Source organism: Drosophila arizonae, chromosome 5 (genome assembly GCF_054131065.1).
Source record: "Drosophila arizonae isolate 15081-1271.41 chromosome 5, UAZ_ARI_1.0, whole genome shotgun sequence".
In the NCBI taxonomy this organism is placed as follows: Eukaryota; Metazoa; Arthropoda; class Insecta; order Diptera; family Drosophilidae; genus Drosophila; species Drosophila arizonae.
Genome location: NC_142925.1, coordinates 15,185,283 through 15,213,276, shown reverse-complemented (window position 1 = coordinate 15,213,276; position 27,994 = coordinate 15,185,283). Strand labels below are relative to the sequence as shown.

The following is a 27,994-nucleotide window of genomic DNA, read 5'->3' as shown; positions in this document are numbered from 1 at the left end:
TTCCTCTTCTTCTTCTGCTTTTTGGTAAGTATTTAATTAGTTTAAAATAATGTTAAGTATATTAAGTAAAAATGTAATAGTTGTATTTATAAATTTAAATAGTCGTGTTAAGAAAATTTATAACAATAGTTGTGATTATAATTAAATGGTGATCTATATGTTGGAGATCATTAACTAAATATTCACTAAGATAACTCTCATTGGGAGTAAGTTTTACGAAAATTTATAATAATAATTCATTGATATATTTAACTCTCATTGGGAGTAAATCTAATTGAATTTCTCTAATAATGTATGTATTTTTATAGACATTTATAACTATATAAGCTTGTCAATAGATTAAGAGCATATTTTGGTCAGGCAAATTTGATTTTTATTCACACTCACATTTCTACTTTTAGTTCTAATCTTAATTCGACTCTTACCTTTTTATTTAAATATAATGGCATTGTTTTTTTTTTTTTAATATATTAAAATTTAGTAAAATATGTTCAGTTCATGTGGAATGTGGAGTCTTGATTTGTTTAATATAAAAAAGTTTGAATGAGATATAAGGTTATGTTAATTAACATTAACATAAACATAGACATAAACATTTGTACGGTATTAACATTATTCTTATATGTATAAAATCGAAAGTAAAAACATTCTAATAATTCGTATCAGAAATTGAATTTTATTATTGCCTTTAAGAATAAAAAGTTGATAGAAATGTAAAATATTCTTTAAATTGTAAAATATAATTAAAATAAATTTAATATTAATTATATATTAATAAAAATTAGCTTGAATTATAATGCAATTTTAATTTTTAGCGATTCTTTAAATAAAAACATTTAATTAATAACAATTCAATGCAATTACTCTAGATTTGCTTCATTTATAATCAAAGAGAAATCATGTTAGATAAGAGTCGAATTGGATTTTCAAACAGCGCTGATTGGCGCGCCAATCAGAGCTGCGCTGCGCCGCGCCTGTCATCGACTCGATTGCCAGCGACAGAGGCGCAAAAGGTTATAGATAATGTTTTGACTGTTAAACTGGAAAAGTATAACAAAACAAGGAACAAAGCGTCAGACGGTAAACTGCGTGGTTTTTTGTTAGCTGTGGACGGAATTCGCTTGCTCCCAGTCAACTTAAACAGTTATATTTAGTTAAAATTTACAACCGTGAAGTTCGGCTAAGAAAATATAGCTAAGCTAAAATGCTGATGTGCCATGTGAATTGCATTGAGTTAACTATGAAAACAAACTAAAAGCGTTGAAAATTGCAAGACTTGAGTGAAGCAACATAACGCAATAAAAAAGAGGAAAAAAAATGAAAAGCAATTATTCAATCAAATTAACTTCTGCATAAAAACATACATTTCCTATATAATATATATGTATATATGCATACATAAATCTATATGAATTCATATGCAATTGGCAAAGGCTGCTGCATTAGCAACAAATTCCATGTATATATACATGGAGTTGCTACGCACATGTATATATACATATGTATATGTATGCATATGATTGACATAAATTTCGCTTTATATACATGTATATAGATGTCTCTGCAACTTGTGATTGCTTAAGCGAAAGGATCAAAGGGAAAGACTATTAAAACGTATCCGAAAAACAGAAGAAGAAGAAGAAGTAGCAGAGTAAACGAGTAGAGCAGAGCAGAGCAGCAAGAGGGAGGAGTATGGCACTGCCAAAAAAGATTAAATGTTTTAAGTATTTAGTTTACAGTTATGTGTTCCTCTTGGCGGTAAGTAAGCAAAGAAAAGCTTTTTTTTTTTGTAAAGTATAGAATTATTTATACACATACATACATACATATATGCAAATATACATTTAGGCCACATACACACACATACATGCATATGCATAAGCAACATTTGTTACATCGGCTCCAGTTACAGCTCCAGCATGTATGCATTCATATGTATGTGTGTGTATGTCTGTATACATTTGTGATGCAATGAGTTTTTTGCTCCACACTTGTAAACATTCACTGTGAGCATATTTTGTATGCAGTTTATATTTAAAATTAATGTATTGCAATTTGATAAATAAACATGTACTTCATTTTAGCTGTATATGTATATTATTATGTATATACATAATATATATGCATACATACATGTGTACATACATTGAATTCAAATGTTTCTTTGACGCATTTCTCTATGTTCTCATACATACACATGCATACTCGAATCTGTTCATATGGATGTATGTACATATATTGCTGTTGTTGTGTAGGAGTTGGCTACGCAAATGTGTACGTATGTGTGTATGTGCATGCGTGCGTGCGTTTCTATTTACTAGCAACAATTCTGTGCAATTGCAGATGACCTTGAGCTAATTTACATTTGCTGCAACATATATGTATGTAGTATATATACATACATATGTATGTATATATACAATATGCCTCTGTATGTATCTACCTTTTGGGCTTACATATGTATAAAAGCTGTCAAAGTAAATGATATGAAAGTTTCATATAAGAAATAACAGTAAAAGTTTATATGTAAAATTTAAGTAAATGCCTTTGACATAAATTTTGTTAAAATTATGTATATGTATTGAAATTTTTGACACATTTATTATTAAAATTGGGCTTTTTGTTGACGAGGTCATTGCAGTAATTCCCTCTTGACATTTTCTCGATAATTTGAAATGCAAATACGAAATGGAATTTATAAAGGATGCTCGCGCTTAATGACTGTCATGGGAGTCCTTGAAATTTGTAGAAAACTTTAGCAGCTTTTATTTTTAGGCTAGCAATAAATAAGTATAGTATAATATAGAGATAAAAATATGTAAAATAACAATAATAATTTATTATTATAAAACATTAATATAAATATCAGATATTAAATATATGTTCATAAATTTGTTGCAAAGGTGTATATTTGTTTTCTGAAAATGTATATAAGAGACAAAAGAAGGCGTGGCAGACTGGCTTATATTATATATTGAAATTTTTCAGATTATGTATTAATGTTGCAATATTAAAAATAATTATAAACTTAATTCCATATAATAACTCTCTTGTTTTTTGTTGTTGTTTCTTTTCATATGCAGCTTACCGGAGCAGCTCAAATATTTTTGGGAACATCTCTATTATGGGGACACTCGGTCTACTACGGCATTGTACAGAACAAATTGTGGGCACCAGCCGCAATCCTTCTATGCCTCGGACCAGTTACATTCATCCTCTGCTGGATGGGCTGTCAGGCAACCAATCAGAGGAAGCGTTGTCTGCTAGGCATGGTAAATCGAACTGATCTCTCTATCTATCTAACTATGCATAAATATTTGATGTATATACATATATATATATATATATATATATATATATATATATATATATATATATATATATATATATATATATATATATATATATATATATATATATATATATATATATATATATATATATATATATATATATATATATATATATATATATATATATGTAAATGTGTTGCTAATGGATTCTTGTAGTTTGCAGCTCTTTTAGTGGCTTGTATATGTGTTCAATTCATAATCTGCGGTTGGTCCTTGGCAATGCGTGAGAATCTTCCGACTTCTGTAGAGATATTCATAGATGATTCGTTTGTAGAGTTTTTAGACAAGTTTTCACGGACTAAAGTTGACAACCTACACTTGTGGAATCGCATGCAATCTCAGGTGAGCTTAGAATAATAGAATAATGTATATAAATTATAGTCTCAGTCGTTGTCCCTGGCAAGAGTTTTAGATTATCTCTCTCTATATATAGTTTCAATAGAAAAGTTTCCTTTTCCCCCACTCTCTTTCAGCTGCAATGTTGCGGTGTCGATGGCCCGCTCGACTATCGACGTCTGTCCCTCCCATGGTCCTGCTGCTCCCGTCCTGAACACGCTTACGAATCGGCATGTGATACCCACTACAAGCGCGGCTGCCTGGCCGTTGTCTCGGAGCAAATCAAGAGTCGTCTGCTGATAACCGCATTTGGCGCCGCAATTATAGCCATACTTCAGGTACGAACTGGATCTGCCAATTCAGATTAAATATTAAAGAGTTTTGTATGACATCCACAGAGCTTGGGCATCTTTTGCGCCGTGCATCTGACCATATTGTTTGGCAAGAACGACAACACCCATCCCATGAACATGAATCGAAAAAAGAAGCAGCAACAGTTTTTACCATTGACCATACAGGACAAGCGGCACGATCTACCATCCCCGATCAACTTGTCGCCCTCGGCTCCCGGGCAGCGGGTTTTAAAAACAGCTCTGCCTCCGGCCATGCACAAATGACAGACGATTAGCTTTTAATGACTACAAACAAAATTTATGAAAACTCAAAAAGTTATAAAAATGTTGTAACCTGAGATGGAATGAATATAACTGTGACCCTCAATGTTACGTTATGGTAATTTTAAAAATTTTACCGTTCGACAAAAAACCAAAAACTAAAACAAAAACAAAAAACCAAAAAGAAACAACATTTAAAATTTGTTTATTTTTTCCAGTACTTTAATTAAATCGAAAAAACTGGACATACTCTTTTTTGTTTTTAAAAAAATCAAATCAGATCAGATCGAATTGACTCAAATCCAATCAATGTCCTCGAGTTATAGTTGGAGGCACATAGAATGCATCGACTGTCTTTGGCTTCTTCTTCTTGCCGAACCAGCGCTTGGGATAGAATACTTTCTTCTTGAAGATCTGTATGTCGATATCTTCCTTGTTCTCGAAGAACCACAGATTTTGTCTCCTCGCTTCCATGGCACTCAGTGTACTCTCAATGTTCTCAATGCGTTGGTTCGTCTCAAGGACTTTCATTTGGTCCTCAACTGCGCGCTGAAAGTTCGCCTGCCACGCCTTAAAGCTTTTGTCGTATTCCGATATCAATTGTGGCTCAAAGCTGCTGGCGCTTAGCTTAACTCGTTTATCCAAAATCTCATCAAATGAATCCGCCTTCACACACTTCGCTAGCGCTGCATCTAGGAGAGTTTTAAATTCGGGATTGCTTCTTCCCTCTAAGCTCTCAATTAGTTTCTGCCCCAGCTGCACAGCATCTTTGTACAGACTTTGTTCATTTTGTGATATAAACTGCTCAGCCTCAGCATAGTTATCAGACATTATGAGACCAAGCAGAGTTATATTTTTGGCCAATTCCTGATCCAGGCTGGGACTCAAGCCTAATTTGATTAGCGATTCACCGAGAAGTTTCTCCTCTGATTTCTCAATCGTCTCAGGGATGTTGCGCAGAAATTTAACACGAACTTTTTGCTAGAAGCACCAGAAAATTGGTTAGTTATTTAGTTTGATGTAATACATGTTGAGGTCATACCACTTCTGGCTTCTCAGGTTTTTCAGGTGGTGGGCTTGGTTTATAAATTTTTAGATAAGCGTAAAATGATTTAAGTGCGAGGGCAGAAATCAATTCATTATTGCATAAGTCGCGTTCCACAAGTAGAGCAGAGACTTGAGCAGCTTCCTTAATGCTGCCATTGTGGAGCAGCAGATCCATTAAATGGCATCCCGTAAACTGATCAATGAATATGCCATATTGCAAAGGATTTCGCAGAACAGCAACTGCATCATGGGGGCCGGACAAGTCCAGTAGTTGCTTCACCAATATGTTCGGTAGAAGCGGCACAGATGTAGAATGCTTTTGCTTTCTAAAAAGGAACACAATATTTATAGCTCATTTCTTTCTTCTTCTTTATGTTCATCAATGAAAATACCTCAGCTTTACAAGTTTATCCACTAAATCCATTTGTTTGTGATCTTGGTTAACAAAAACATCCAAATCCAAATTTTTGACGTTTTGGCTTGAGGCACTTTGGTTGGCCAAGTTGTTAAATGCATTTGAGAAGTATGATAAACATCTTCTGTGCGCATTAACGCAATTTATAGTTGATTTAAGCATTGTTGTTTTATTAGATACCAAATTCCGAAACACGTGAGAGCACCGCTGAGGCCAGATCTATGGTCGAAGTTAGATACAAATATTAGCATTGAATTTAGTTCAATATAGCAAACACTGTTAATTGTATTTCATAAATGAGAACTAGTAAATACTAATTTTTTTATTGACAAATCACCTCCAATAGTCGAACCGGGCTCTCCACTTGCTACATAATAGTAGATTCAATTAGAGATGTAACAATGTTCGAGCACCTACGCAGTGTTGTGTGTCGATGATTGTTATCGGTGCTACCTATTAATAAATCGACGATGCCATAGCCTTTATCGCATATTTCAATTGGCGCCAATTTAAATTTCAGTTTCTGTAGTCTTTGTGATTTTGACTAATTCATACTTACTACTGAAAGCACTGCATACTACATAGTAAGGGTTGGATTGATAAATTAAACTTAACAACTATTTGAAAGAACGTGTCAGTAAATGACTAAGTCATTTTGGGGGTGTGTTGCTTACAATGCCTTGGTAGATTTAATTTCTGTTGATAAGGTCCTGAAAAAGGGTAAATATTTGAATATTTTAAATGAACAAATTTTGACCTTCCGGTGGTTAGTTGATCGTGCTGTCTTCAGTTCTCCAACAGGCTCGAACTCCATGTTTACTATAGAAACAGCTTGATGCAGTCTGTACCCAAATTATTATAAATAGCTATACCCGATAAGGTAAAGTTAAACTTGTTAGTGTTCAAATAATTGATGATTCTACTTGAGCAAGATTTAGTCAGGAGTTAAATAAGAGCCTTCTAGCTTTAATGTCTTGATAGAGACATATCCACGTTCTGTTTTGGCGCATTAAAGTCAATATAAAATTTAGTTAATAATAAGTACCCTACACATTCACTTTTTATGGGTATGTATATATAGGGATACAGTAAATGAATATTTGTAAGCAATACACTAAAATGCATCAAAGAAAATGTATGTCAAAGGCAGATTCAGAGAATCAGAGATTCAGTTTTGGCAGACGCTTTTTGCATTCTCTTACTTTCATATGTGTATGTATGTATGCCTGCATATATATATGTTTGTATATCATCTAATGTAAGTATATGTTTGAATGCAATTTAGATTGTATTTTGTTTGTACAAGCTGGGATACATACCTACATAGTTCTAGTTGCATGTTAATACAAAGGAGATACCAAACAGCAAAACCGACTGTTAAACAGTAGCTAACGTAGGCCAAAAAGCAACGGAGCAGAAAGGCTTTCCACCCCTCACTCACTCACTCACTCGCTCACACATATGGCAGCTGCAGAAACTCATACAAACACACACACATACTTACATACAGAGCTAGCAGCAAGCATACAAGTGGCACGGGCTGCAGCACATTTGGATACACACACATGCTTATAATGAGCAGACGTTCTCCCATATACACATGCTCGCGCGCGCATACACACACACGTGGACAAATGCACAAGTGTGCTATAATATAACACACGATCAAAAAGAGGCAAAAGCCGGAACAGATAGAAGCCATTCGTTGTTGGTTCGTTGGGTGGGTTGTTTTTCTTTTTGACTCTCCGCTGCGAGCTGTTGACGGTTTTGCGCCACACACAGCCAAACACAGACGTGTATGTATATACATATGTGTGTTTGTATTTGTATGTTGCCTATGCGTATGCCACGCTCGAGGAGCGTTCAGTTGTGATATATCAGACAATTGTATTTGACCATGCCCAGCGTACGGTTCAGCTGCAGTATTTAAAATAGTGAAATAAATAAATATATATATACGATATATATATAAATAAATATAAAATATATACAATACTCTAGCTGCTGTGTTACAACTTTAGGAAAATGCAATTTTTGCTAGCTTTTGTTATTGTTACGTCGACAATTTTGAAAGGTAACGGTTCATGTCAGGTGTGCTCCTCGCTCTGTTCGCCGTTCGCTGTTCGCTGTTCGTTTCGCCTCAACGTGAAGCACTTGAAACTATTTATAAATTAAGAAATGAAATCATCTCTTCGTATACAACAAAATATTATTGCATATATATTTGCCTATATAATTCGCATATATATCTTTAATACGCGCTAATGTATATGTGTGTATGCACGTATACACAAAAATATGTAGAAGATCGCTATAGTAACAGGATCTTGGTGCAGTTTTATTGTTGCTTTATGACGTGAGTGCACCGAACCGCGCAGCTTTGCAAACAAAACATGAAAATTACGAGAAATACTCTTGGAGAGTTTGTAACCGTTTTTTATGTGCTGTGATCTACATTCGAAAGTAATGAAAGAATAGGCGAAAAAGTTCAAAAATATGATTGAACATTAAACTAAAAATAAGCAATAATAGCCAAAAATAAGCAATAATCATAGTAAAAATCATATATATATATATATATTAAAGTAAAAATCACATATTATACTACGAGATCAGACTGACTGATGAATATATATACTCTATGAGCTCTTCCTTTGTCTGTTACATGAAAATTTAAAAAATCATCCTACTTCAAATTTCAATTCAAAATGCGTTCAAGATAAATTTATAAATAATGATCAAAAATAAAATTAAAATATATAAAACTATAAGAATAATATTATAACAAAAGTATATTAATAAAAGAAAAGTTCTGACGAAGCTGCAAATCATTTGTTTAAAGATTTCATTTCAAATTGCGAACTTAATTTTGGAATACATCAATACGGCGTATAGTATATATACTGATTACCACCCATGGATAAATTTTCTATGTACATTTGCTTACAGTTTTCGACTGAATAAAAACACATGTTTCAAAGATGTTGATTTAATTATGAATAGGTCAGGCGGAAACCTTGGGCGAAAGTTGCTAATTTAAACACTTTTGGTGCGCTCGAGCGATTTTAGACTTAGATATATATATATATAGAGCTAGATGCTTGACTATGGAAATAAAAGTGATTTGGAAAGTGGTTGTAGAGCAATTCGCTGGTAAAAATCACTTATAAAGAAACTAAAGAAGAAATAAGGTATGTTTGGGTATAGAAAATGGCAAAACAGAATTAGAGAAAAAATAAATTGGAAGAATGAAAACTCATAAAAGTTGGGTAAAAGATTTTGTATACTTTTTTTTTGTAGGACAAGTAATTTTCCCTTATTCTAAAAAATGTGGTTATATGAGAAAAATGCCTTCGAATGCTGAGAAAGACTTCATCCTTGAAAACAGGACGATTAGATTTGAGTTGCTGAACTTATCGACTGAAAGATTAAATTATATATATAAAAATTAAATAACGAATATTTATTAAATATACAATTCGTTTGTCTAAAGATTTTTATGACTTGTCATAGTCCACATGGGCAAAATGTTGCTCATAAATTTTCATATGAAAATGTATTCGAATACTTTTTGTTTGTAGTAAGAGCAAGGCGTGACCTTTAAATGGCTTTTTAGCATTTTGACGTGAAAATAAACAAATGTATATATATTATGTTATATATTATATACAAATGTTGTCAATAACACAGGCCAACAAAATAACACAGGCCAACAAAATAATTGTCAAAGACTCTTTCCTAAAATAATAACATATTCTTATTAACTGAATTTTGTTGGCCTGTGTAATTGGCAAACATAAAAGTTTCTACAAAAATCATGGTCAAATGTTTGGAATCTATATATTAAATCTATCAACGTGTATTATTTTTGGAATTTCACGTAAGACAAACGTGCATAAATTTCGACAAGTTCAATTAAATATTTGCCAAAAATATAAATGTTTATATGTATATATTTAAAGATTTTTAAATGTCACAGATGATGGTAATTTAACAAAAGTTAAGCTGATTTATGGGCAACAACAAATAAATCAAAGAAAAAAAAGGAATAATTCTTGAAATGATGGAATTTTGAAATAAATTCGCTGCCTATATCTCCATCTCTCTCGGAAGACCCCATGCAGAAGACCCCCACTAAACTCATCCGAAATCTCCTCAAACTCTTCCCTCACGATCTAACCTCTATCTCCAACTCTCTCTCATTCCAGGTATACTATGTCTGCCTGTCAAAATCGATTCAGAAACAAAGTTTCTGGTTCTCGAGAACGATGATATGGAGCCAACTATATTGGAATGTGATTATAATGTGAATGATACAGCATCGTTTCTGACTGTAAAGTGGTTCAGGAATGACAAAACCATTTACCAATGGATACGTGGATCTCACCCAGCACCCATTGTAAGTACTCAAAGTATCCAAAACTCGTTAATACTTAATATTAATATAAATATATATATTCTATATATTCGACTTTAGCCTGAATTTAAAAATGATGTGGATAGCTCGTATGAGAGCTCAACTGATCCCAATAAGCAATATAGTGCACTGGCTCTAATAAATCCCTCGATCAGCTCTACCGGAGACTACAAGTGTGTAGTCCAAACGCGATCGGAGACGATTACCAACCACAAGAGCGTTCAGGTGATAGACGTGCGAAACTATACCCTCAACATGTATCGCTACAAGATCCAAAATGAAACTCAATTGGAGTGCACGGTGACCAATGTCTTCCCGAGACCCACAATAACTATTACGTAAGTGACAGAGTGATAGAGATTATAAGTCTTAAATGTAATTCTAATCGTATATCAAACTCTCTTAGCTCGGAAGACGATGATATTGTCAAGGTGGTGGCCAATGATCCTCAGCAGAATGAGGATGGGTATTACAATGCAACGACCTTTGCGGCCATCTATGACGATGACGACGATTTGGACTCGCACAAGTGTGTGGTTACATTCGAGGGTTATTCTCAGAATTTGACTACCATCATAACATCGGGATCGTGTATAGCCGGCACAGACTTTCGGATATTAACACTAAGTTTTCTGGTGTATTTCCTAATAGATTACCTGAAAATTTTAGTTTAAAATAAAAATTTGTTGTTTTTACTGTTGCAAAAGCTATTGTTTTTAAGAACTCGGAACTAAGAGTGATATTTTATCTCTATTGTCAAAGTAGAGCTCTCACTGTCTATATTGTTGTGATAATTCTACATTTAGAGATGTGGTGCATATTATAATTTTTTATTTGATTTTTATCCCTCTAGATATAAATTCACACAAGTTTTTGTTATATTTTGTATAAACTTTATGTTCTATATTTGATCATAAAAACATTTTTTTTGGCATAAATTTTGCGTTTCGGGAATAGATAGGTCATAACATTGGGTCCCAGATACCGTATCGTGTCGTCCTTCTATCTTGCTGCATTTATCTTTCATAATATAAACAGCGTGTCTTTCCTGCTTTCGAAACTTGGCTCTACGATTCTGGAACCAAACCTATAAAAGGAATTGCAGTTAAATTCAAATTAATTTTAAATTACCAAAGAGGTCAGAACTTCTGTGAATTACATAAAATGATTATAAATTATTTATACAAATTTACTTTCTATTAGACTCCACTCTCAAAGTCGTATTTCTTTTCTTTTCCCTTTGTCGTATATTATTTTTACATTTTTATGTTTATATTATTTTTTATTTTCATTTATTTATATTTATATATTTGTATATATATTGAAAGTTTATTTAGAATTTACCTGTACGCGTGCCTCTGTTAAATGTAGTTTTGATGCAATTTCCTCTCTTGTGTATATATCTGGGTAGTGGGTCTCCAAAAATATCTTTTCAAGTTCATTAAGCTGATTTGATGTAAAGGTTGTGCGTATTCGTCTCTGTTTCGATTTGTCATTTAAACTTGAACATTCATCTGTATATTTGAGTTGATAGCCTGAAAGAAATGGAGTATACGTTATGTGGTTTACTTTTAAATTTATGTCTGAAGGTACAATATCTCTAAATAAAATTAGTTTCCCCACCCTAAAGCTTTATATATAAATTATGGATAGGTTTGTTTATTTCTTTTACAACATATATTCAATTAGCCTAATTGCTTTTACAATGGGACTTATGACACGTGTACCAGCTCGGAGGCTGTTTCAGGATCATCCCTCATGGCACTGCGCCTTAAATAGAATCGTCTAGTAAACAGATTGTTAAAAGGCGTGCAAAATTTTATTCGTTTGTATTACAGCAGGGTGGATAAATAGTTAATTTGCTGTAGACAATAAAGTCAAGTACTTTTTGACACGATATTATATCGTTAATCTAGCATACAACACACTTCCGTACCACCAAAACTAGGTACGTCTCTGAAGTACTGGTTCTCTATAACAACCACCAAATGCTTGAGAGATATGAATAGAAATCCCTACTCAAAAGTTGTAAAGTTAGCAAAAAGAGCATCAATAGATAAATATATGTGTCTTATAGCGTATGTCGGATTTGGCAATTTTAACATTAAAAGATTTATATAGACTCTTACGATTATTTCTTAAATATATATACATCATAGAAATTCTATCAATATATCAACTACTTTAGCATGGGAATCTTGAAAGAAAGCAGTTAAATTTTTCTAGAAAGTAAATTTTGAGTATGATGAAGGGTATTTAGTAGTCAGGCATTGAAGACAAAGGCATCATATTTTCATCTAAAACTAAACTTTTATGGAAGAGGTATACGAATAATAAGAAGCGGAAACAACCAATTGATTGTGTATTTATTTATTTCCCTTTGTAAATTTTGCTATAAATAGGGCTGAGCATTCAAATAAAGGGTTTCTTGAGCAGGGTATATACGCTACTTTCTGAGGATCAAAATTCTTAGCCCAATATGTTAAATATTTGCTCGGATTTAATTAAGTTCAACTTCAAATTCTCGTTACTTACCGGAATTATAGGACGTAATATTATGTGTTCCGGGATAAAACTCAGCCACATTCGTTATTTTCGAAAAAAATATATTCGTATCTTGATTCAAAGAGTTTCTAATGGCATTCTCGTTGGCCCTTAACTTATAGCTGGAGTCGATTATCAGATTATAATGACTCATATGATTAGCCACCGAAATTCCGGCACTTGTATTCGAGTTGTGCAATTGGGCATTCGAATTATATATACAATCTTTATCATAGCTTGTTTTGTTCAAAAATGAAAATTCCATTGCATTGAATCGGTGGTTTTCACAAGTCGGAAAACGCGACACTAATTATATTGTAGATTAAATTTCTTGCCAGCCATCACATATTTTTCTAAAATAAATCATTTCGAAACCGCACAGGAACTACAAAATTTTAACTGTGCTTAAATAAAAAATTACTGTTACGATTGTCTTATCCATCCATCCTTTGGACGAAAAAGGATGCAGTCGATTCATAAAACGAAAGAGAGAGAAGATGTCATCCACCGCCTTTGGGGGCGGCGCTTAAAATCTCTTAATGCTTTTTTGGGGGTGGGAATATTTACACCATGCACTGCACGAAAAACATGAGTATATTAAAAGGCTTACTAAGCTTACCTTTCTTTCTCGAATTGGGTAATATTTCATCAGGGCTTTTTAATATTGCTTAAGTTAATGTAAAAATTGAAAAAAATTCTATCCTCCTAAAAATGCTTTGGCTCTCTGTCTATTTTTTCGTCTAAATAAAATGAAAATTTGAAAAGAGAAAAAAGAATTAACGGCTTTATGCGAATGCAGTCAATAAGAAAACATAACGTAGCAGATTTGTCGGATCCTCATCTCGATGATGAACTGTTTGATCTATCCAAGTCCAATTTACTATTGTTTAAATTTAATTGTTTTGTTTATATATGTAATTGAATTACAGTAATATATTTATGTACATTTATTAATAAAAAATCTATACAATATCAGTAATTTTATAGATATACTTGCTAGCTTGTAATTTACTTTATATAGAGAAGATTTGATAGAGATGTAAATGCTATTAGCTATATACATAGGTCTCAGCATCTTCAAATTTCAAAAATTAAGATTACTCTAGTTACCAACTACATATAAATATACATAAATGGCTTTTGTTGTGAAGTAAATTTTGGGAGCTATTTTCTCGGAAGTGTGAGCATCTTAGTTATCGAAATTTTGCCCCTACATGATTATTCCAGCATTCCCCCCTCTATGTGGTCCTCTCACCTCCTTCATAGTAGTATCTAAAAGATAATTTGTAAAAATTCTTAGTAAAGACGTAGGGGAACCTTGCAATAAAAGAAACGATAACAGAATTATTTTCGAGACGAGGCAAAGCGCTTTCTGTGGTGCAACTTTCCTTAAAAAGCATTAAACAAAAATAATAATAATAACTTAGAGCTGAGTTACAAGAAAAATTTTATAAATACCTACCTATGTTTTGTTCTGTTAAGCCACGTTAACAAAAACCACTGACCAAACAACAAACATAACGTTTCACAAGTGTAGACGATTCGATTATTCCGATTAATGAGACGATAGTCAAATCGATTGTTCTCTGCTCAGGTTACCCTTTGGTCTTTGTCTTCTACATATTTTTTTTTGGGCTTTTTTCGCTGCTTTGATTCTATTTGGGACCGGTTTCCATTTTTTAAATCTACAATTACTATATATGTATATGTATATGTAACAGTTTTTGAACCATCTTATGAATTAAATATAAATAATATTTATTTATTCATATCATGCTTCCTATAGCAATTGGCTCATGTGCCATATTTCATTGTTTCATTCCAATCGTTCAACGCTACCTTGCTGTCTTTCCCCTGAAAAATCGAGTGTAATCGAATATGTAGTGTTTTTATTTCATTCTCTAATGCGTATGATTGTCGGAATAAAATAATAACAAACAATAAACTATTTATAAAATGGAAAAACCACGAGTTAATAAACGGCGGGACAAAAAGGATAAGTCGACTCACTCAATCAAGGTAAATACTCATAATTCATTTATATGAAAATTAGTAAATGTTCCATTAATACGAACCTAGATTGTGGTGCGGCATTTGCCACCGACAATGACCGAGAAGGAATTTCTTGAACAAGTGGATCCGTTGCCAAAGAACGAATCTTATTATTATTGCCCTGCCGACTGGTCGCTTGGACAGGAAGCAACATGTCGTGCCTACATTGATATGTCGCCCAAAGATATTGACGAAATTTTACAGTTTCGCGATCGGTTCGATGGCTATGTTTTTGTCGATTCAAAGGGCGCCGAATATGTTGCCATTGTCGAGTATGCGCCGTTCCAGTGGTTTCTAAAAAACAAAGCGCGAAGCCACGACAATAAGGTGAATACGATTGAGAAGGAACCGCACTTTCAAGAATTCCTGCAGAAGCTCGCCGAGGAACGCGAGGAGGCAAATCGTTTGGGTGATGTGAAAATTGATTTCAATTTTGAAAGCAAAAACGAAGAGAAGGTGAAATCAACGCCTTTGCTGCAATACTTGGCGAATAAAAAAGAGAAGCGTCGCGAGGAACTCCGAAAGCGAAACGAGGAGAAACGCAAACATCGTGAAGAGCAGAAGCTTCTCAAAGCCGCAGAGCAACCAGAAAATGCAAAAACAAAAGAGTCTGCACCTGAAAATCCCAAGAAACCTGGTAATAATAATAATCAGAAAAAGGGTTTCAACAAGGAAGGTCAAGGTTCAGAGGAAACTGTGAAAAATGCTCGCTCCAAGCGGCGCACCGAACGCGATCAACGTCGGCGCGAAGAACACGAACAACGCAAATTGGTGCGAGATCGTGAAAATCGCGATAAGAAGAAGAATGATAAGGACACGAATCAGAAGCAAACAAACAGAAACTCCAATACTCCCAAAGACAATCAGAAGGGAAACAAAGAAATTGTCATATTAAAGAAAAAGCCAAATGAAGCGGACACAGCTGCCGAAGCGCCCAGCGAAACAGCATCAAAAGCTGAAGTCAGCAGTGAGCCTGCTGGGAGCAGTACGGCTACAAAAGAAGTTGACAAAGCCCAAAGCGTCAGCGTGTCAACTAATCAAAAGAATACCAAGCCAGTAGAAACATATAAGGAACGACAGAATGCACGTGCGGATGAACGTCGCATAAGAAATAAGGTTTGGCTTTGCATAAATAATAAATTCAATTAAATAGATTAACTAATGTCTTCTACAGGATCGTCCCTCCATTGCCATATATCAACCGAAGGTGCGAGTCGGTGTGAGCTCTGAAGATAATTCGCCCAGCTGTAAAGATGTGCCTGCATTTCCAAGTGACGGAGATGTTGCGATGTCCGAGGAAACGCTCAGGAATAAGAGATTTGGCAGACGCAACAGGCAAAAGCCACAGGACAACAAAGACAACTTTGAGGCAACGCGGCGTGAGTCGAAATCCTCTGAAAGTAGCACAAGTGCCCATTCGATAGTAAAATGATAACAAATGGAATTTGTTATTTCTAGTTATGCAAATACTTTTACGCATTTATTAATAAAAATCACTCTCCATGTCCATTTGATCGCTGGACTTTTGATTGTTTTTAACCTGATCCTGTGAGTTGTACATGAGAGATACTTGATTCGCATCGGTGGCATTTTCCGGGCTCTTATCGTCCCGAATGCGAATGAATCGCGGAAAACGCAGGGAAATGCCGCGTTCAGGATCAACAGCTCCTATGGCGGCTCTATGGATCGGACTTAGCGACAGATCAGCGCACTTAACCTCCCAAACTTGAACGGGCTCAAACCAAGCATCCGGCTCCAAGCTCGGATCATATCTAAAGTATGATTTGGCACTGCTAATCACATGCGCACTAAGGAACTCCGAATGTTGTCGCAAATCCTCATCTGTGAAGCCTGCGAAATATTAAGTAATTTAGCATAAATGAAGACAGTAAATAAGTGCAGATTTTCAAGTACCTGTTCCGATCTTGCAAATGCTTTGATATTCTTCATTCTCTGTATCATAGCAAGCGAGCAGAAAGCCACCGTAGATGCCCGTGCGTCGCCCTTTGCCCTTATAACCACCGATAACAACCAGATCCAATGAGTCGCCAACATTTGACAAATAGTCCTTCTTCAATTTGAGCCAATTTCTTGATCGTTTCGCTATTTCATAGGTTGCCTCTTCGTCCAATGTTTTGACCATGAGACCCTCGCAGTTGCCTTTAATGGATTCCTCTAGGAATTGCTGCACTTCATCCATATCGGTCGTGTCGAGGGCTGTGGCAAATTGCCACTCGCCTTCGACCTCTTGAAAGTGTTCCATCAGAATCTTGCGACGCTCGGACAGTGGCTTTGTCACAAGCGAAACTCCATTAAAGTACAGTAGATCGAAAATGTATACGCACACTTGCACTTTAATGTCAGCGATATCGACATTTTTGCGCTTGCGCGTCGTTAGAATTTGAAATGGAAGAATTTGCTTGCGTTCGATATCCCAGGCGACAATCTCGCTATCAAGTATATATGTTTCAACGTTGCCTTTCACTAATGATTTGCTTCTAGCAATCAGATCTGGATACTTTGGTGTGTTGTTCTCCGAATTTCGTGAGAAAATACTAATTTCGCCATCTTTATTCAAATGGATTTGGGCTCGTTCACCGTCGTATTTCCATTCACAAGTTATTTGCATGCCACTGAAGCGTTCCAGCACTTCCGAAACACCTTTCGTTGGCTGGGCGAGCATAGGCCTAAGCGGCATACCGGGATGCATAGGGCAACGATCTTGCAGTTCCTTAATATCATATTTCAATAATGCTGGTATGACGATATCGTAGTTTGGACATTGACTGGTTAAATACAAATTGTAAATATTAAAATATTATTAAGTAAATAGTAAAACAACTTAAATAATCTATAAGCATCTATTAGATCTACAGAGGTGATTTATGTTATGTCTTACCTATATGTGGTTTTAAGTATCAATGTCGTATCCGCAATTTCATCTTTGTAAATATCACAAACTTTATGGGCCTTGCAATCGTTGATGTGGTTCCGTTTGACGAGAGCTATTGCTAGAGCCGTGAGCAGGCTCTGTTCGGCAATGCCAATGCGTAATTTGCCAATTAGGGAACGTATAAAGAAGCGCGCTTCGGCATGTCGGCAAGCCACGAACACATCGTAGACGAGGGTTATTTTCGCCTGTCCCGAAATGTTGGCAATCTCCTTCAGTTTGGCGAACACGCCGCGCACATTTAATGGCTTCGGACGAAACATCATGCGCTGCGATACGCGCGATTGCTCAGCGACAATACCCAGATCACCCGTTAATTGAGTTTGCGATTTGATGTGCGCCAAATTGCGTCCGGTTGCCTTGCAGATTGCTTTCATAAGCGTCGTTTCGGCGACGCCTAGTTCGAGTCCCTCGTACGCGGGCGCTAGCTGGTTGATACTCAGGTAAACGCACGGCAGTAAGTCCTCCGGACTAACCAGCATTACGGAGCAAAAGAAATTACTCAATGTATCAATCATTTTCAGTCGGCCTTTTGTCTCCTCAATAACTTGAAACGTACGGGCCAAGGCCAAGTAGGGCGTGCTAGACAAATAAATATAATATAAATCTAATTTAATTTAATTTAATTTTGTATTTATATTTGATTTCGACACTCTCATTTATAAAACTCAATCTCAACTTACGTGCGCTGCGCTTTCCAATAGGCATCATTAACGGGATGATAGTTTTCCACCGACGGATCGTAGGCTTCACTTGCTTCGCCTTCAGGCAACCCAGAGTTCAATTCCATTTTCCTTACCTTAACAGGCGACGGCGCCTCAAGCTCCATCTTTTCCTCAGCATCAACCGTCGGCAGCGCATTTTCATCTCCTTCCTCCTTTATGGTTTTCACAGGACTTGGTACTTTAGGCTTTTCCTCAATGCTTGCACTTTTAGTTTCCTTCTTACTGTATTATTGTTCAATCCATTTTGTTTACCTTTTTTTTTGTTATTAAACTGCGTACTTACCGTGCATCCTCCGCGTATTTGGAGCTTTGACTTTCATCCTTTGGTTTAAAAAATGAGCTAGATTAAACAAGACAGAAAAATTTTAAGCACTGTCATATATAATTGGTTTGTTTATATTTACGTTATCGACTTCTGCATTTTATCAACAATGTATTATTATAATCTATATATTCGTGTAAATATCTACAATATGTATGTACGTTCGCGCCTTTTTCTCTCAACATATCGATTATATCGTATACCTTGTATGGCTATTCCTTAAATTTGAGACTTGTACTATCGATGGCCGGAGCGATACTATTATATGCAATATTAAAGTATCGGCAGATTTTCTTTTTTTTCAGAGGATTCGTATTTTGTTTTATTTATTTTTGATCTAAATATAAACACTATCATATAAACAAATATTATGTGTTTGGAAAACTTTAGCTAATTGACAAATTATTGATACAAGGAGATGGATTGCTTTCATTAACAATTATTTATTAATTTTTTTTGTTTCAGATATATTTGTAAATTATTTTACTCCTTGTTTAACAAAGTAAAAACAATAAAATTCGCAGCTTTATTAAAAAAAAAATTGAAATATATATTTTTCAAAGTTAATTATCTTAAGTATCAAAATTTTCTTCTTTAGAGAAAATTTGTAGAGGCCCACTGTACTTGATGATTAATTAAAGGTAATCGCGCATTGTCCATCTCTAAGGTTTAAAAGAGGCTAGTTGAATCTTTGAATACAATAATAGTTTTAAATTATATACAATGGCGGACGAAAGCATAACTCGCATGAATTTGTCAGCTATCAAGAAAATTGATCCATACGCAAAAGAAATTGTCGATTCGTCGTCACATGTTGCTTTTTATACCTTCAATTCGGAGCAAAATGAGTGGGAGAAAACGGATGTTGAAGGCGCTTTTTTTATTTACCACCGCAATGCGGAGCCATTTCACAGCATATTCATTAACAATCGACTAAACACAACGTCATTCGTGGAGCCAATAACTGGCAGCTTGGAGTTGCAATCGCAGCCACCATTTCTGCTATACCGCAACGAACGGTCGCGCATCCGTGGCTTCTGGTTCTACAATAGCGACGAGTGCGATCGCATCAGCAGCCTTGTAAATAGTTTGCTGCTAAACAAAGCAAGTAACGGGCAGCAGCAGCAAACGGCATCAATAGCGTCAGGTTCTAAGCCAGCTGGCAGCTCGAGTATATTTAACATGCTCAGCCAGGCGCAAAAGGAATATAATGCCCAGTTAAACAACCAGACGCAGCCTGGACCCACAGTTAATCAGCCCGAAAACGTGACTTCGCGTAATGTTATGAAGTTCTTCGAGTCTGCGAAGCAAGCAACAGTGGACTTGCAGTTGAATCGACCGCAGCCTCTTTCGGTAGATCAGCTGGAAAAGCAACAGCGATCTGTGACGCCCATCGAGGCTTCCACAAGAGAAAACGAATTTGTTGGCTCTTCGCAATGTCCATTATCACCATTTCTAACGGCAACCACATCGTCTGCCGCTCGGAATACAGTGGGCAAACCGAACTCCTTCTTAAGTGAGCTTAAGTTTGATAAAAGTATAGATGAATCACCATCGGGATCGGCATTGATTTCAACTGATGAAGCTGAACAGTGTCTCAGAAGGCTACTCGTCGGTGATAAGCCGGAAGCCAAGCCGGCGCTGATGCCGCCGACAATGTTTGATGTGCCCAGTGTCAAATCGGAGCCAGAGCAACCATATTTTCCACTTAACTCTGCGCAGTTCGTGCAGGCCTTTACTTACCTTATTCAAAACGACAAGGAATTTGTTAATAAGTTGCATAAAGCCTACATCAATGGCTGTTCGAATTCATTGATTGATTCTAATACAACATATCAATAAAAATTGTAATATTTTGTCGATAAAGTTCAAAAGTAAAAAAAAAGAAGTGACTTTTAATTTTGCATATCTTAAGGACACCCGAGAAATAGAAATAGTAAATTGAAGTATCGAAATCATAAATCGATTCTTAGAAACATAGCATTTGTCATATTAACAGTAATCGAATATTGTGTTGTAAAGCGGGGGAAAGAGCTTACATTGGAACTTAAAAGATTTGGTTGAATTTAACAGTCCTATTGGAATTATTATAGTAATTGGAAATATTTTGGAAAGTTTATTATATAGTATAAAAATAAAATACTTCAATTTGTAGGCTTTTTGGAAAGTACAACAATAAGATCAATCAACCAATAAAATGATTGTCGAAGATCACCCTCACATAAATATGGAGCTTTCGTCCAAGACTCAACGCGAAAGCCGCAATTCTCTAATAGTTCCAAAAACATTGTTGCTTCTTCCTCAAACGATGCCTCACGACCATTTCGCTTATTGGAATTATCCAGAAGTGGCCTTAATGGTAAATGCGATGTATTCGTTTCAACATAATGCATATATGGAAGAACTAATGCAATTACAGCGCGTCCTGTCGGAGCTAATGCAGTATGTATATCTTCGAGTAGCTTAAAGGAATCGAAGCAGCGGTCTAGTACATTAAGACATGAAATTAAATTTACATTCTGTAGCTCACGTATTTCAGTAACTACATTAAAATTCAGCTTCTTTAGCCTCTCTCGCATTGTCCAACTGGCTTCAGTGGCAAATACTTGTAAAACAGCATTGCCGCTAAGTTCATTAACACTATTTGCCACACGCAACGAGACTTCCCCGTCACCGGCACCAATATCTAAGAGAGTTATCTGGAATAAACATAGCGGATGTCATTTCGGTCTATACGAGATAACAGTAGAATTTACCGGTTCGGTTAGAGATCTTGTTTGAAATCCACCTGCTTCCAGTAGTCTACAGAATTGTTCCTCTGACAAAATGAACATGGAGCCACGTTTTAAAAGTCCGTTGATATCGGTCTGTGTCATAAAAAACTGCAGAACGGACCTGGCCAATGCATGCCATAAATGCAACCAAATATTTGATGACAACATCTTTGTGCGTTCCAGCCATCGTACTGTTGTCGGGTCAGGCTGTTTAAGATCCACAAATTTCGACTGGAATCTTTGAGGTAATTCACAGTTCAATGAATACCACTGGAAATATATATATATTATTATAGCGTGTATTTAATAAAACTGGCTAAACATGAACTTACCTGTTGGGTGTCTATGTTCTCTAAAAAATTGTCATTATGAAATTTGGCGTAAATAACGCGTGCCAAAGTGCCTCTGGGTCGATAAAGGGCCATCGTAAACTATTTAAACTTTGGCATACATACATCTTACTTTATGCGGAAAGATTATATTATTTATTACATGCTCTCTTAGGAACACGACATGTTTAACTGAGAAAGCAATTTTTAATATAACTGTTATCTAGAACATATGTGTACATACAAACATACACACACTCAATGTCGACGCTATTTATACATTTAAAAAATAAATGATAAGTACATAAATATAATATTCTGTTACTAAAAGTCGCAGTTTTCAGTGAAAAGGTTTTATTTAACTAGTAATAGGTATATTAAAATATGCATAAACCAAACAAATATATTTAAAATATGAAAGAATATTTTCAAAGTATTTTTTGTTTTGAGTAAACCCAAATCTATACAAAATCTTGTATTAATGCTATCGACTCTAAGTACTCAATTAGTTACTTTGAGATAATAACATTTTACAAATATCGATAGTTTGAGTTTATGTTGCTCATCTCTAGTTTGTATATGTAGAATTTAAACTTATGTTAATCAATATAAAATGAGCGTAAACATGTTAGGAAACATAGATGAAAAAAATGTTGTGGTTCCGAACGTAGATGAACTGCCATACTTTCCCGAGAAGTTTCCCGGGAAAGTTTGTTGTCTATGTAACCTTGGGGAGCGAAGCGGTCTTGGTCAAGGGACCATGCTTCAACTAAAAGTTCCTGCGGATCTCAAGGAAAGAAAACCCAATGAAACTGAAAAGGATCAAAGTATTATTCGCATAATGAATTCTTCGCTGAAAAGTAAAAATGTAGGCAATGGTGAGAACACCTATGAGCTGGATAAAATCGGCTACACAGACTTGGTAAATGCTGTGGTGTTCTTTGATGAAGAGTTTGTTTACGTACATCGCATGTGCATAATGTGGACTCTGCGTAAAAAAGTTCAGATCAAGGATCCAGATATATTGCAATTCTTAAGCAATTTAAATGAGTATTTGGAGCAGAAATGCAGCTTCTGTGGCCAATACGGAGCGTCCATCACTTGCAAAATGAATTGCCGACAAGTCCATCATTGGCCGTGTGCCGCTGCAGCCGGTTGTTTTCTCATCTTGGAAAGTTTCACTGTATTCTGCACGGAGCATTTGAGTCAGGTGCCATTAATCTGTAAGTTAGGCAAATGCATATAAGAATTACAAATTTATATTAATTAATTTAATTTATATTAATTAATTTGTGTAATTTTTAGGCACTGATAACAATGTTGGATGTTTGACGTGCTCATCATTGGGTGATCTGTCCAAGCTAATAATGTGTTGCTCGTGTGGAGATCATTTTCATTCCACTTGCATTGGACTAGCTAATTTACCTGGTAATTCAATTGATATTATATAAATTTTGTTTGCATAATATATTACCAGAATAACTTTAGAAAGAGATTAAATTAATTTATTTAAAAATTTGTTAGATACGAGATCTGGTTGGAGCTGTGCCCGCTGTACAAAATGTCAGATTTGTAGACAACAGGAAGCAAATGACATTAAATTCATCAAGTGTGAGCAATGCCAAAAGATCTACCATGCCACTTGCTTACGGCCTGTAATATCTTCGATCCCCAAATATGGCTGGAAATGTAATGTAAGTAAAACATCCGATATTGATCTATATATTTATATAATGAAGTGCTAGCTTAAGCCATGGCAATGTGTGTATCATAGCTATTATTAGAGCACTTTAAAATTTTCTTTCTTTGCATTTAATTGCAGCGATGTCGTGTTTGCACGGACTGTGGATCTCGAACGCCCGGTGGAGGTAGCTCATCTCGCTGGCACAGTCACTATACAATTTGCGATTCGTGCTATCAGCAAAGAAACAAAGGATTTTCCTGCCCAATTTGCCAAAAGGCTTATAGAGCTGCTGCCTACAAGGAAATGGTTAAATGCAGTTGCTGTCACAAGTAAGTGATGAAAATAATGATGAAAATAATGTAGCACTAGCACTCTAGCACTTCATTCTTTAAACAACCTTCTTCTTTTCAGGTTTGTTCATAGCACATGTGATGAGGAGGCTGACTTGACCGCATATCACAAAACAAAGGAATATAATCCGGACTATGATTATGTTTGCCCCATTTGTAAAAGTAATTCAGCTGGGGCCAAGATTGTTGATCCGCTCGAACGGTCCCTAGCTGATATGCAGTCTTCAGAGCAGTTTAATATCAAACATGTGGAAATCGAACCGTTAAATGGAAAACCTTGCATTGAAGTCAACAGTGAAGATCCTCTCAAATTGCCGAATACGAAGAAAAAAGTTTGCCTCACAAATATCCGCGGCAAAGGCGGTAAATTTGTTTTGCACCGCATGGGGGCAATATCGCAGCTAGGGAAGAAGCGCAGCAATAGGGGAAAAGGACGTCAACTTGTTCTTCAAAGCGGTTCAAGTGATCGCTTCATTGGCCGTACCATGGATACAGACCTTTCGAGTGACAAGAAGTTGTTATTGTGTTCGGCACGAGATAAGTTTGTGCTCTCGCAGGACATTTGCGTCATGTGCGGCACTTTGGGCATTGAAAGCGACGCCGTTTTGATCACTTGTGCACAATGTGGCCAATGCTATCATCCTTACTGCGCCAGTGTCAAGCAGTCGAGAGGCATGTTGCAGAAGGGTTGGCGTTGCCTCGATTGCACAGTCTGCGAAGGCTGTGGCAAAAAGAATGACGAGGCACGTCTGCTTCTTTGCGATGAATGTGATATCTCGTATCATATATACTGTGTGAATCCGCCCTTGGAGACAGTGCCCCATGGCAATTGGAAATGTTCTTTTTGCACGATCTGTCAGAAGTGTGGCCGGAATCCGACTGAGAAAATCAACTTCAATGAACCAAGTGCGCCTGAATGCTTGCCGTGCGCCAGCCAAAATAACTGCTTTGTGTGCAAGAAGAGCTACACCGAAGGCGAGATGATTATTCAGTGTGAGCAATGCGAGCAATGGTCACATTTCTTGTGCGACTCCGTAAACACGCAGCTCACAATGGAATACTATGATAATAATGTGTACAAGTGCATGAAATGCCGCGCCAGCTCGAAAGCGATTTTGCCTGCCAATGCAAATACAAATTTAAATGAGGAGTCTACGGCGGCTGCGAAGCTTTTACCGGACGTGCCTCAAGAAGGAAAGGCGATGGGCGTCGCGGATCGGAATATTCGTTTGCCAAACGAATTGTTGGAGAGCACAGAAGCTATTCATTGGATAGACGGAGTGTGCCTGAGTGAAAATGGATTGAATATGATCAAATCACTGTCCACCGAAATTAAGCGGAAAAGAAAAATGCGTCAACCTATGGGTAATTCGAAAGATCCACAAAACGAAAGTGCAATCTCTGATGATGTGCAAGGTGATAAATATAAGGACGGTATGATTTGGGACAGAACGGAAACTGCAATACCGGAAGGCTTTTCCATTTCCACCAACGATGATGGTGTCCATGTTCTACGCAAAAAACGACAGCGTAATCTGCAGAAGCTGGGTATCGGTGGATTTTCTGTTCGAAATCGAGCACTCAAGAAAGATAATGACGATACGATGGATCAACTGAATGCCATGTTAGTCGCAGACAAGAAGAAGAAAATAATACGCAAAAAGCAAAAGAACAAAATCATCGAGGCGTATCCGCAATATTTACAAGAAGCTTTCTTCGGGAAACCTCTTTTAGAATCTAACGAAGCCGTGCAATACGATTCTGAATCTTCCGATGACATCGGATCCGCAGTGAAAATGTACTTTACTCCTACAAGCGAAAAAGTCCCTGACAATGATGTTGCTAATAAAAGCCCAGCGAAGTCAGTTAAGAGCGTGAAAGTTGAGAAAACTTTAAATGAAAACAAAAACGTATTTGCCAATCAATTCCCAACAGCGACGCAACAAAATAAAAAGCTAGTAACTAGTGGATCGATGATTGGTATGTTTTTGAAAGTGCAAAAGTACTTCTAAATGCAATAAACTCTTTATTTTTTACTTAGATTCTAATATGTCAGATATATCAAGGAATACTGCGGCACCCAATATTGTGCATTCTATGGATACTTTGGTATGTATATTTAAAATATTAAATTTCATTGTATAATATATTTCTAATTACCCTTCTCAGACAACACAGGGCATACCGGAGTTAGATGAAATTAATGCTTCAATCAATTATATAGCATCAAACGATAATACAAAATCAACAATGAGGTAAACTATTATTGTCTTATTCTTAATTACAAAATTATAATTTTATAATTGACTTTTAGTGAGCCACCACTTTTAGTGGAGAATTACGCGGTGTCCCCACAATTGGGTCACGACCAAAAGTTCCAAAACAAAATGCCACAAAATATAACTAATAAGCCGCCACAGCTTCAATATCAGGCGAAAACGCAAACTATCACAACGCAACTTCCTCTACAAACTGAGAAAAGGGTTGAAGAAGTTAAACCTAGCGAGCCCACTGAGTGCATAAATGTTGGAACACAGAAGACGGCTGAAAAAATGCGAAAAGACGAAGGTAAATATAAAGGGAGCTTATAAAATTGTATAAAAATAAAACAACAATACTTCTTATAGATCTTGGACTTATGGCAACGATTTCGGCAGTATTGTACGCTAATACAGAGCATGCAAATTTGAAAGAGTCTTATCCTAATTGGACTGATCGTTGCAAGCAGATTTTAAAGAGGTGGCGATCTCTATGCAATGAGAAAAAAGCGCCGTTTTTACAAAAAGCAAAAGACAATCGGTCTGCATTGCGACAGAGGCGCGAACAATGCAAAGTTACCCAGCCTCCTAAGCTAGAAAAGCAGGATGATGGACGCGCTTGGAAAAATCAGCCCTGTAAGCCAAAGGAAGATCAATCAAATATGTTTGGTAATAGCAATAATTGTAAATATATATTCATATTATTAATTTTTATAAGTAAGTTTTTCAAAAAATTAGAAATATTAATATTATCGATCCCAAGAGCTCAAGATATATTTAATATATAAACACATTGTTTTTTGTTTTTAGGTGGAGTTTCCTACGAAGCACCATGCTATATTGGATCTTCTATGCAGGCCACCAATTCCCATCAACAAATGGTAATCTCTAATGAAAATCTGGTAGTTAAATCTACAATCCAAAGGACAACTATGCATGCAGGCTCACCATCCATATCAAAAATGTCTTCTGTTGACAATCGAATGGAGCATACGACAACATTTGAGTCTGAACCAGTTGGAGACAAAAAGCTGAGAAATCTATTACAAAAAAATAGTTCCGATGCGGTCCTAATGAATTCCAACTCTGAATACTTTATGCAAAATGATGTCTTGAGACTTGGCCTGATGCAAAATGCCGCCTTAACACAGAATAATCCAATGTTAAGCATGAGTGGTAATCCTCAACATACTGATATTAGAGGATTAGAGCACGATGGAAAAGCTCAGCTTGATATGAAAATAACGGAGTCACAGGAAGGCATTTCGTCCTCGGCAGTAGAATTAGAAAACGTTGGATTTGGAGATATCTTAGGCGGATTCGGTGAGGGCGATGATGATGACTTGCTTAAATCCCTAACTTCAGAAATTGGTGATGATTTTAATATATTGGAATATGCGGATCCAGAACTCGATGTTAATGTTCTTAATACTTTGGACTTCGACGATACAGAGAAAAACTCAACGTGAACATGAATACATCATCATCATCTTAGACAATAACTACTATATCAACTTATTTTATTAACGATTGTATAATATATTGCAGACAGCATTTTTTAGCCCTTTAAAAATGTATTAATTTTAAGACTTCCTTTTTTTTGTAAGGTTGCTGATATATGTGTGTTGTTGTTGTAGTAAGCAAATGTAACAATTGATTAAAAGGTACATATATTCAATCTTTACAATTTGTACCTTAAAAATAAATTTATATTTATATTTATACTTTATATTTACTTGGAATTATTAAAGGAAAGCCTCCCCAACTATATAGACTTATTAGTTGTAATTGGCAACATACATTCAGTGAGAGAAATTAGAATAA

General features: G+C 35.7%; 9 protein-coding genes and 1 long non-coding RNA gene across 15 annotated transcripts; 5 read left to right on the top strand and 5 right to left on the bottom strand.

Moving 5' to 3' along the window:
- The first annotated feature begins 8 nt into the window (after positions 1 to 8).
- On the top strand, positions 9 to 4,409 carry TM4SF (Transmembrane 4 superfamily). 2 transcript variants are annotated; one of them, XM_018012015.2, is made up of 6 exons: positions 1,026 to 1,174; positions 1,556 to 1,758; positions 3,084 to 3,272; positions 3,510 to 3,695; positions 3,827 to 4,027; positions 4,088 to 4,409. In XM_018012015.2, the coding sequence occupies exons 2-6, from the start codon at positions 1,693 to 1,695 to the stop codon at positions 4,304 to 4,306; spliced, it is 861 nt and encodes a 286-aa protein (XP_017867504.1). In that variant the 5' UTR covers positions 1,026 to 1,174; positions 1,556 to 1,692; the 3' UTR covers positions 4,307 to 4,409. The 2 variants fall into 2 exon arrangements, with proteins under 2 accessions (XP_089326703.1, XP_017867504.1); XM_089470577.1 differs by lacking the exons at positions 1,026 to 1,174; positions 1,556 to 1,758 and adding an exon at positions 9 to 24.
- Positions 4,410 to 4,491: 82 nt separating this feature from the next.
- LOC108616640 (uncharacterized) lies at positions 4,492 to 6,261 on the bottom strand. Its single transcript, XM_018012008.2, has 4 exons — positions 6,103 to 6,261; positions 5,743 to 5,984; positions 5,346 to 5,676; positions 4,492 to 5,284 (listed from the first exon to the last, which is right to left on the bottom strand). The coding sequence occupies exons 2-4, from the start codon at positions 5,925 to 5,927 to the stop codon at positions 4,610 to 4,612; spliced, it is 1,191 nt and encodes a 396-aa protein (XP_017867497.1). The 5' UTR covers positions 5,928 to 5,984; positions 6,103 to 6,261; the 3' UTR covers positions 4,492 to 4,609.
- Positions 6,262 to 7,629: 1,368 nt separating this feature from the next.
- LOC108616647 (uncharacterized) lies at positions 7,630 to 10,888 on the top strand. Of its 2 annotated transcripts, none has more exons than XM_018012017.2 (4): positions 7,630 to 7,839; positions 9,974 to 10,164; positions 10,243 to 10,520; positions 10,589 to 10,888. In XM_018012017.2, the coding sequence occupies exons 1-4, from the start codon at positions 7,791 to 7,793 to the stop codon at positions 10,854 to 10,856; spliced, it is 786 nt and encodes a 261-aa protein (XP_017867506.1). In that variant the 5' UTR covers positions 7,630 to 7,790; the 3' UTR covers positions 10,857 to 10,888. The 2 variants fall into 2 exon arrangements, with proteins under 2 accessions (XP_017867506.1, XP_089326704.1); XM_089470578.1 differs by lacking the exon at positions 7,630 to 7,839 and adding an exon at positions 8,768 to 8,956.
- Positions 10,889 to 11,049: 161 nt separating this feature from the next.
- PHDP (Putative homeodomain protein) lies at positions 11,050 to 13,221 on the bottom strand. The gene is made up of 3 exons (XM_018009173.2): positions 12,718 to 13,221; positions 11,527 to 11,717; positions 11,050 to 11,269 (listed from the first exon to the last, which is right to left on the bottom strand). The coding sequence occupies exons 1-3, from the start codon at positions 12,989 to 12,991 to the stop codon at positions 11,084 to 11,086; spliced, it is 651 nt and encodes a 216-aa protein (XP_017864662.1). The 5' UTR covers positions 12,992 to 13,221; the 3' UTR covers positions 11,050 to 11,083.
- Positions 13,222 to 13,658: 437 nt separating this feature from the next.
- On the bottom strand, positions 13,659 to 14,566 carry LOC149268560 (uncharacterized). The gene is made up of 2 exons (XR_016270502.1): positions 14,189 to 14,566; positions 13,659 to 13,998 (listed from the first exon to the last, which is right to left on the bottom strand). It is a non-coding gene; the product is annotated as an uncharacterized LOC149268560 (long non-coding RNA).
- An 18-nt stretch (positions 14,567 to 14,584) lies between these two features.
- On the top strand, positions 14,585 to 16,292 carry Upf3 (UPF3 regulator of nonsense mediated mRNA decay). Its single transcript, XM_018012006.2, has 3 exons — positions 14,585 to 14,745; positions 14,806 to 15,894; positions 15,953 to 16,292. The coding sequence occupies exons 1-3, from the start codon at positions 14,683 to 14,685 to the stop codon at positions 16,208 to 16,210; spliced, it is 1,410 nt and encodes a 469-aa protein (XP_017867495.1). The 5' UTR covers positions 14,585 to 14,682; the 3' UTR covers positions 16,211 to 16,292.
- DNAlig1 (DNA ligase 1) lies at positions 16,223 to 19,007 on the bottom strand. The gene is made up of 6 exons (XM_018012003.2): positions 18,858 to 19,007; positions 18,737 to 18,793; positions 18,412 to 18,675; positions 17,678 to 18,310; positions 16,693 to 17,564; positions 16,223 to 16,629 (listed from the first exon to the last, which is right to left on the bottom strand). Exons 1-6 carry the CDS (start codon positions 18,872 to 18,874, stop codon positions 16,262 to 16,264), a joined length of 2,211 nt encoding a protein of 736 aa, XP_017867492.1. The 5' UTR covers positions 18,875 to 19,007; the 3' UTR covers positions 16,223 to 16,261.
- Positions 19,008 to 19,401: 394 nt separating this feature from the next.
- On the top strand, positions 19,402 to 20,663 carry DCP1 (decapping mRNA 1). The gene has a single exon (XM_018012011.2). It carries the CDS (start codon positions 19,499 to 19,501, stop codon positions 20,615 to 20,617), a length of 1,119 nt encoding a protein of 372 aa, XP_017867500.1. The 5' UTR covers positions 19,402 to 19,498; the 3' UTR covers positions 20,618 to 20,663.
- A 196-nt stretch (positions 20,664 to 20,859) lies between these two features.
- On the bottom strand, positions 20,860 to 22,252 carry LOC108616643 (protein-L-histidine N-pros-methyltransferase). The gene is made up of 3 exons (XM_018012012.2): positions 21,882 to 22,252; positions 21,532 to 21,819; positions 20,860 to 21,474 (listed from the first exon to the last, which is right to left on the bottom strand). The coding sequence occupies exons 1-3, from the start codon at positions 21,972 to 21,974 to the stop codon at positions 20,920 to 20,922; spliced, it is 936 nt and encodes a 311-aa protein (XP_017867501.1). The 5' UTR covers positions 21,975 to 22,252; the 3' UTR covers positions 20,860 to 20,919.
- A 162-nt stretch (positions 22,253 to 22,414) lies between these two features.
- On the top strand, positions 22,415 to 27,899 carry Lpt (Lost PHDs of trr). 4 transcript variants are annotated; one of them, XM_089471293.1, is made up of 10 exons: positions 22,415 to 23,101; positions 23,184 to 23,306; positions 23,403 to 23,572; positions 23,701 to 23,891; positions 23,974 to 25,892; positions 25,954 to 26,021; positions 26,082 to 26,167; positions 26,227 to 26,480; positions 26,540 to 26,806; positions 26,981 to 27,899. In XM_089471293.1, the coding sequence occupies exons 1-10, from the start codon at positions 22,492 to 22,494 to the stop codon at positions 27,637 to 27,639; spliced, it is 4,347 nt and encodes a 1,448-aa protein (XP_089327419.1). In that variant the 5' UTR covers positions 22,415 to 22,491; the 3' UTR covers positions 27,640 to 27,899. The 4 variants fall into 4 exon arrangements, with proteins under 4 accessions (XP_089327419.1, XP_089327418.1, XP_089327417.1 ...); XM_089471292.1 differs by having other exon boundaries at positions 26,540 to 26,854; XM_089471291.1 differs by having other exon boundaries at positions 26,540 to 26,887.
- The last annotated feature ends 95 nt before the right edge of the window (positions 27,900 to 27,994 follow it).

What these genes read in the sequence shown, in the direction of transcription:
- LOC108616640 (XM_018012008.2), bottom strand. Translation starts at nt 5,927, where the DNA reads ATGCTTAAATCAACTATAAATTGCGTTAATGCGCACAGAAGATGTTTA. An exon ending in GATAAACTTGTAAAGCTGAG is followed by an intron (nt 5,677 to 5,742) that starts GTATTTTCATTG and finishes GTTCCTTTTTAG; the next exon opens with AAAGCAAAAGCATTCTACAT. An exon ending in AACCTGAGAAGCCAGAAGTG is followed by an intron (nt 5,285 to 5,345) that starts GTATGACCTCAA and finishes TGGTGCTTCTAG; the next exon opens with CAAAAAGTTCGTGTTAAATT.
- LOC108616643 (XM_018012012.2), bottom strand. Translation starts at nt 21,974, where the DNA reads ATGGCCCTTTATCGACCCAGAGGCACTTTGGCACGCGTTATTTACGCC. An exon ending in AGAACATAGACACCCAACAG is followed by an intron (nt 21,820 to 21,881) that starts GTAAGTTCATGT and finishes ATATATTTCCAG; the next exon opens with TGGTATTCATTGAACTGTGA. An exon ending in CAAGATCTCTAACCGAACCG is followed by an intron (nt 21,475 to 21,531) that starts GTAAATTCTACT and finishes TGTTTATTCCAG; the next exon opens with ATAACTCTCTTAGATATTGG.
- Lpt (XM_089471291.1), top strand. Translation starts at nt 22,492, where the DNA reads ATGAGCGTAAACATGTTAGGAAACATAGATGAAAAAAATGTTGTGGTT. An exon ending in GAGTCAGGTGCCATTAATCT is followed by an intron (nt 23,102 to 23,183) that starts GTAAGTTAGGCA and finishes TGTAATTTTTAG; the next exon opens with GCACTGATAACAATGTTGGA. An exon ending in TGGACTAGCTAATTTACCTG is followed by an intron (nt 23,307 to 23,402) that starts GTAATTCAATTG and finishes AAAATTTGTTAG; the next exon opens with ATACGAGATCTGGTTGGAGC.
- PHDP (XM_018009173.2), bottom strand. Translation starts at nt 12,991, where the DNA reads ATGGAATTTTCATTTTTGAACAAAACAAGCTATGATAAAGATTGTATA. An exon ending in TATTACGTCCTATAATTCCG is followed by an intron (nt 11,718 to 12,717) that starts GTAAGTAACGAG and finishes CATTTCTTTCAG; the next exon opens with GCTATCAACTCAAATATACA. An exon ending in TAACAGAGGCACGCGTACAG is followed by an intron (nt 11,270 to 11,526) that starts GTAAATTCTAAA and finishes TTCCTTTTATAG; the next exon opens with GTTTGGTTCCAGAATCGTAG.
- DCP1 (XM_018012011.2), top strand. Translation starts at nt 19,499, where the DNA reads ATGGCGGACGAAAGCATAACTCGCATGAATTTGTCAGCTATCAAGAAA.
- Upf3 (XM_018012006.2), top strand. Translation starts at nt 14,683, where the DNA reads ATGGAAAAACCACGAGTTAATAAACGGCGGGACAAAAAGGATAAGTCG. An exon ending in AGTCGACTCACTCAATCAAG is followed by an intron (nt 14,746 to 14,805) that starts GTAAATACTCAT and finishes ATACGAACCTAG; the next exon opens with ATTGTGGTGCGGCATTTGCC. An exon ending in AACGTCGCATAAGAAATAAG is followed by an intron (nt 15,895 to 15,952) that starts GTTTGGCTTTGC and finishes TGTCTTCTACAG; the next exon opens with GATCGTCCCTCCATTGCCAT.
- LOC108616647 (XM_018012017.2), top strand. Translation starts at nt 7,791, where the DNA reads ATGCAATTTTTGCTAGCTTTTGTTATTGTTACGTCGACAATTTTGAAA. An exon ending in TACGTCGACAATTTTGAAAG is followed by an intron (nt 7,840 to 9,973) that starts GTAACGGTTCAT and finishes CTCTCATTCCAG; the next exon opens with GTATACTATGTCTGCCTGTC. An exon ending in AGACCCACAATAACTATTAC is followed by an intron (nt 10,521 to 10,588) that starts GTAAGTGACAGA and finishes AAACTCTCTTAG; the next exon opens with CTCGGAAGACGATGATATTG.
- DNAlig1 (XM_018012003.2), bottom strand. An exon ending in ATACTTAAAACCACATATAG is followed by an intron (nt 17,565 to 17,677) that starts GTAAGACATAAC and finishes GTATTTAACCAG; the next exon opens with TCAATGTCCAAACTACGATA. An exon ending in CATTTGCAAGATCGGAACAG is followed by an intron (nt 16,630 to 16,692) that starts GTACTTGAAAAT and finishes AATATTTCGCAG; the next exon opens with GCTTCACAGATGAGGATTTG.
- TM4SF (XM_018012015.2), top strand. Translation starts at nt 1,693, where the DNA reads ATGGCACTGCCAAAAAAGATTAAATGTTTTAAGTATTTAGTTTACAGT. An exon ending in AGCGTTGTCTGCTAGGCATG is followed by an intron (nt 3,273 to 3,509) that starts GTAAATCGAACT and finishes GGATTCTTGTAG; the next exon opens with TTTGCAGCTCTTTTAGTGGC. An exon ending in GGAATCGCATGCAATCTCAG is followed by an intron (nt 3,696 to 3,826) that starts GTGAGCTTAGAA and finishes ACTCTCTTTCAG; the next exon opens with CTGCAATGTTGCGGTGTCGA.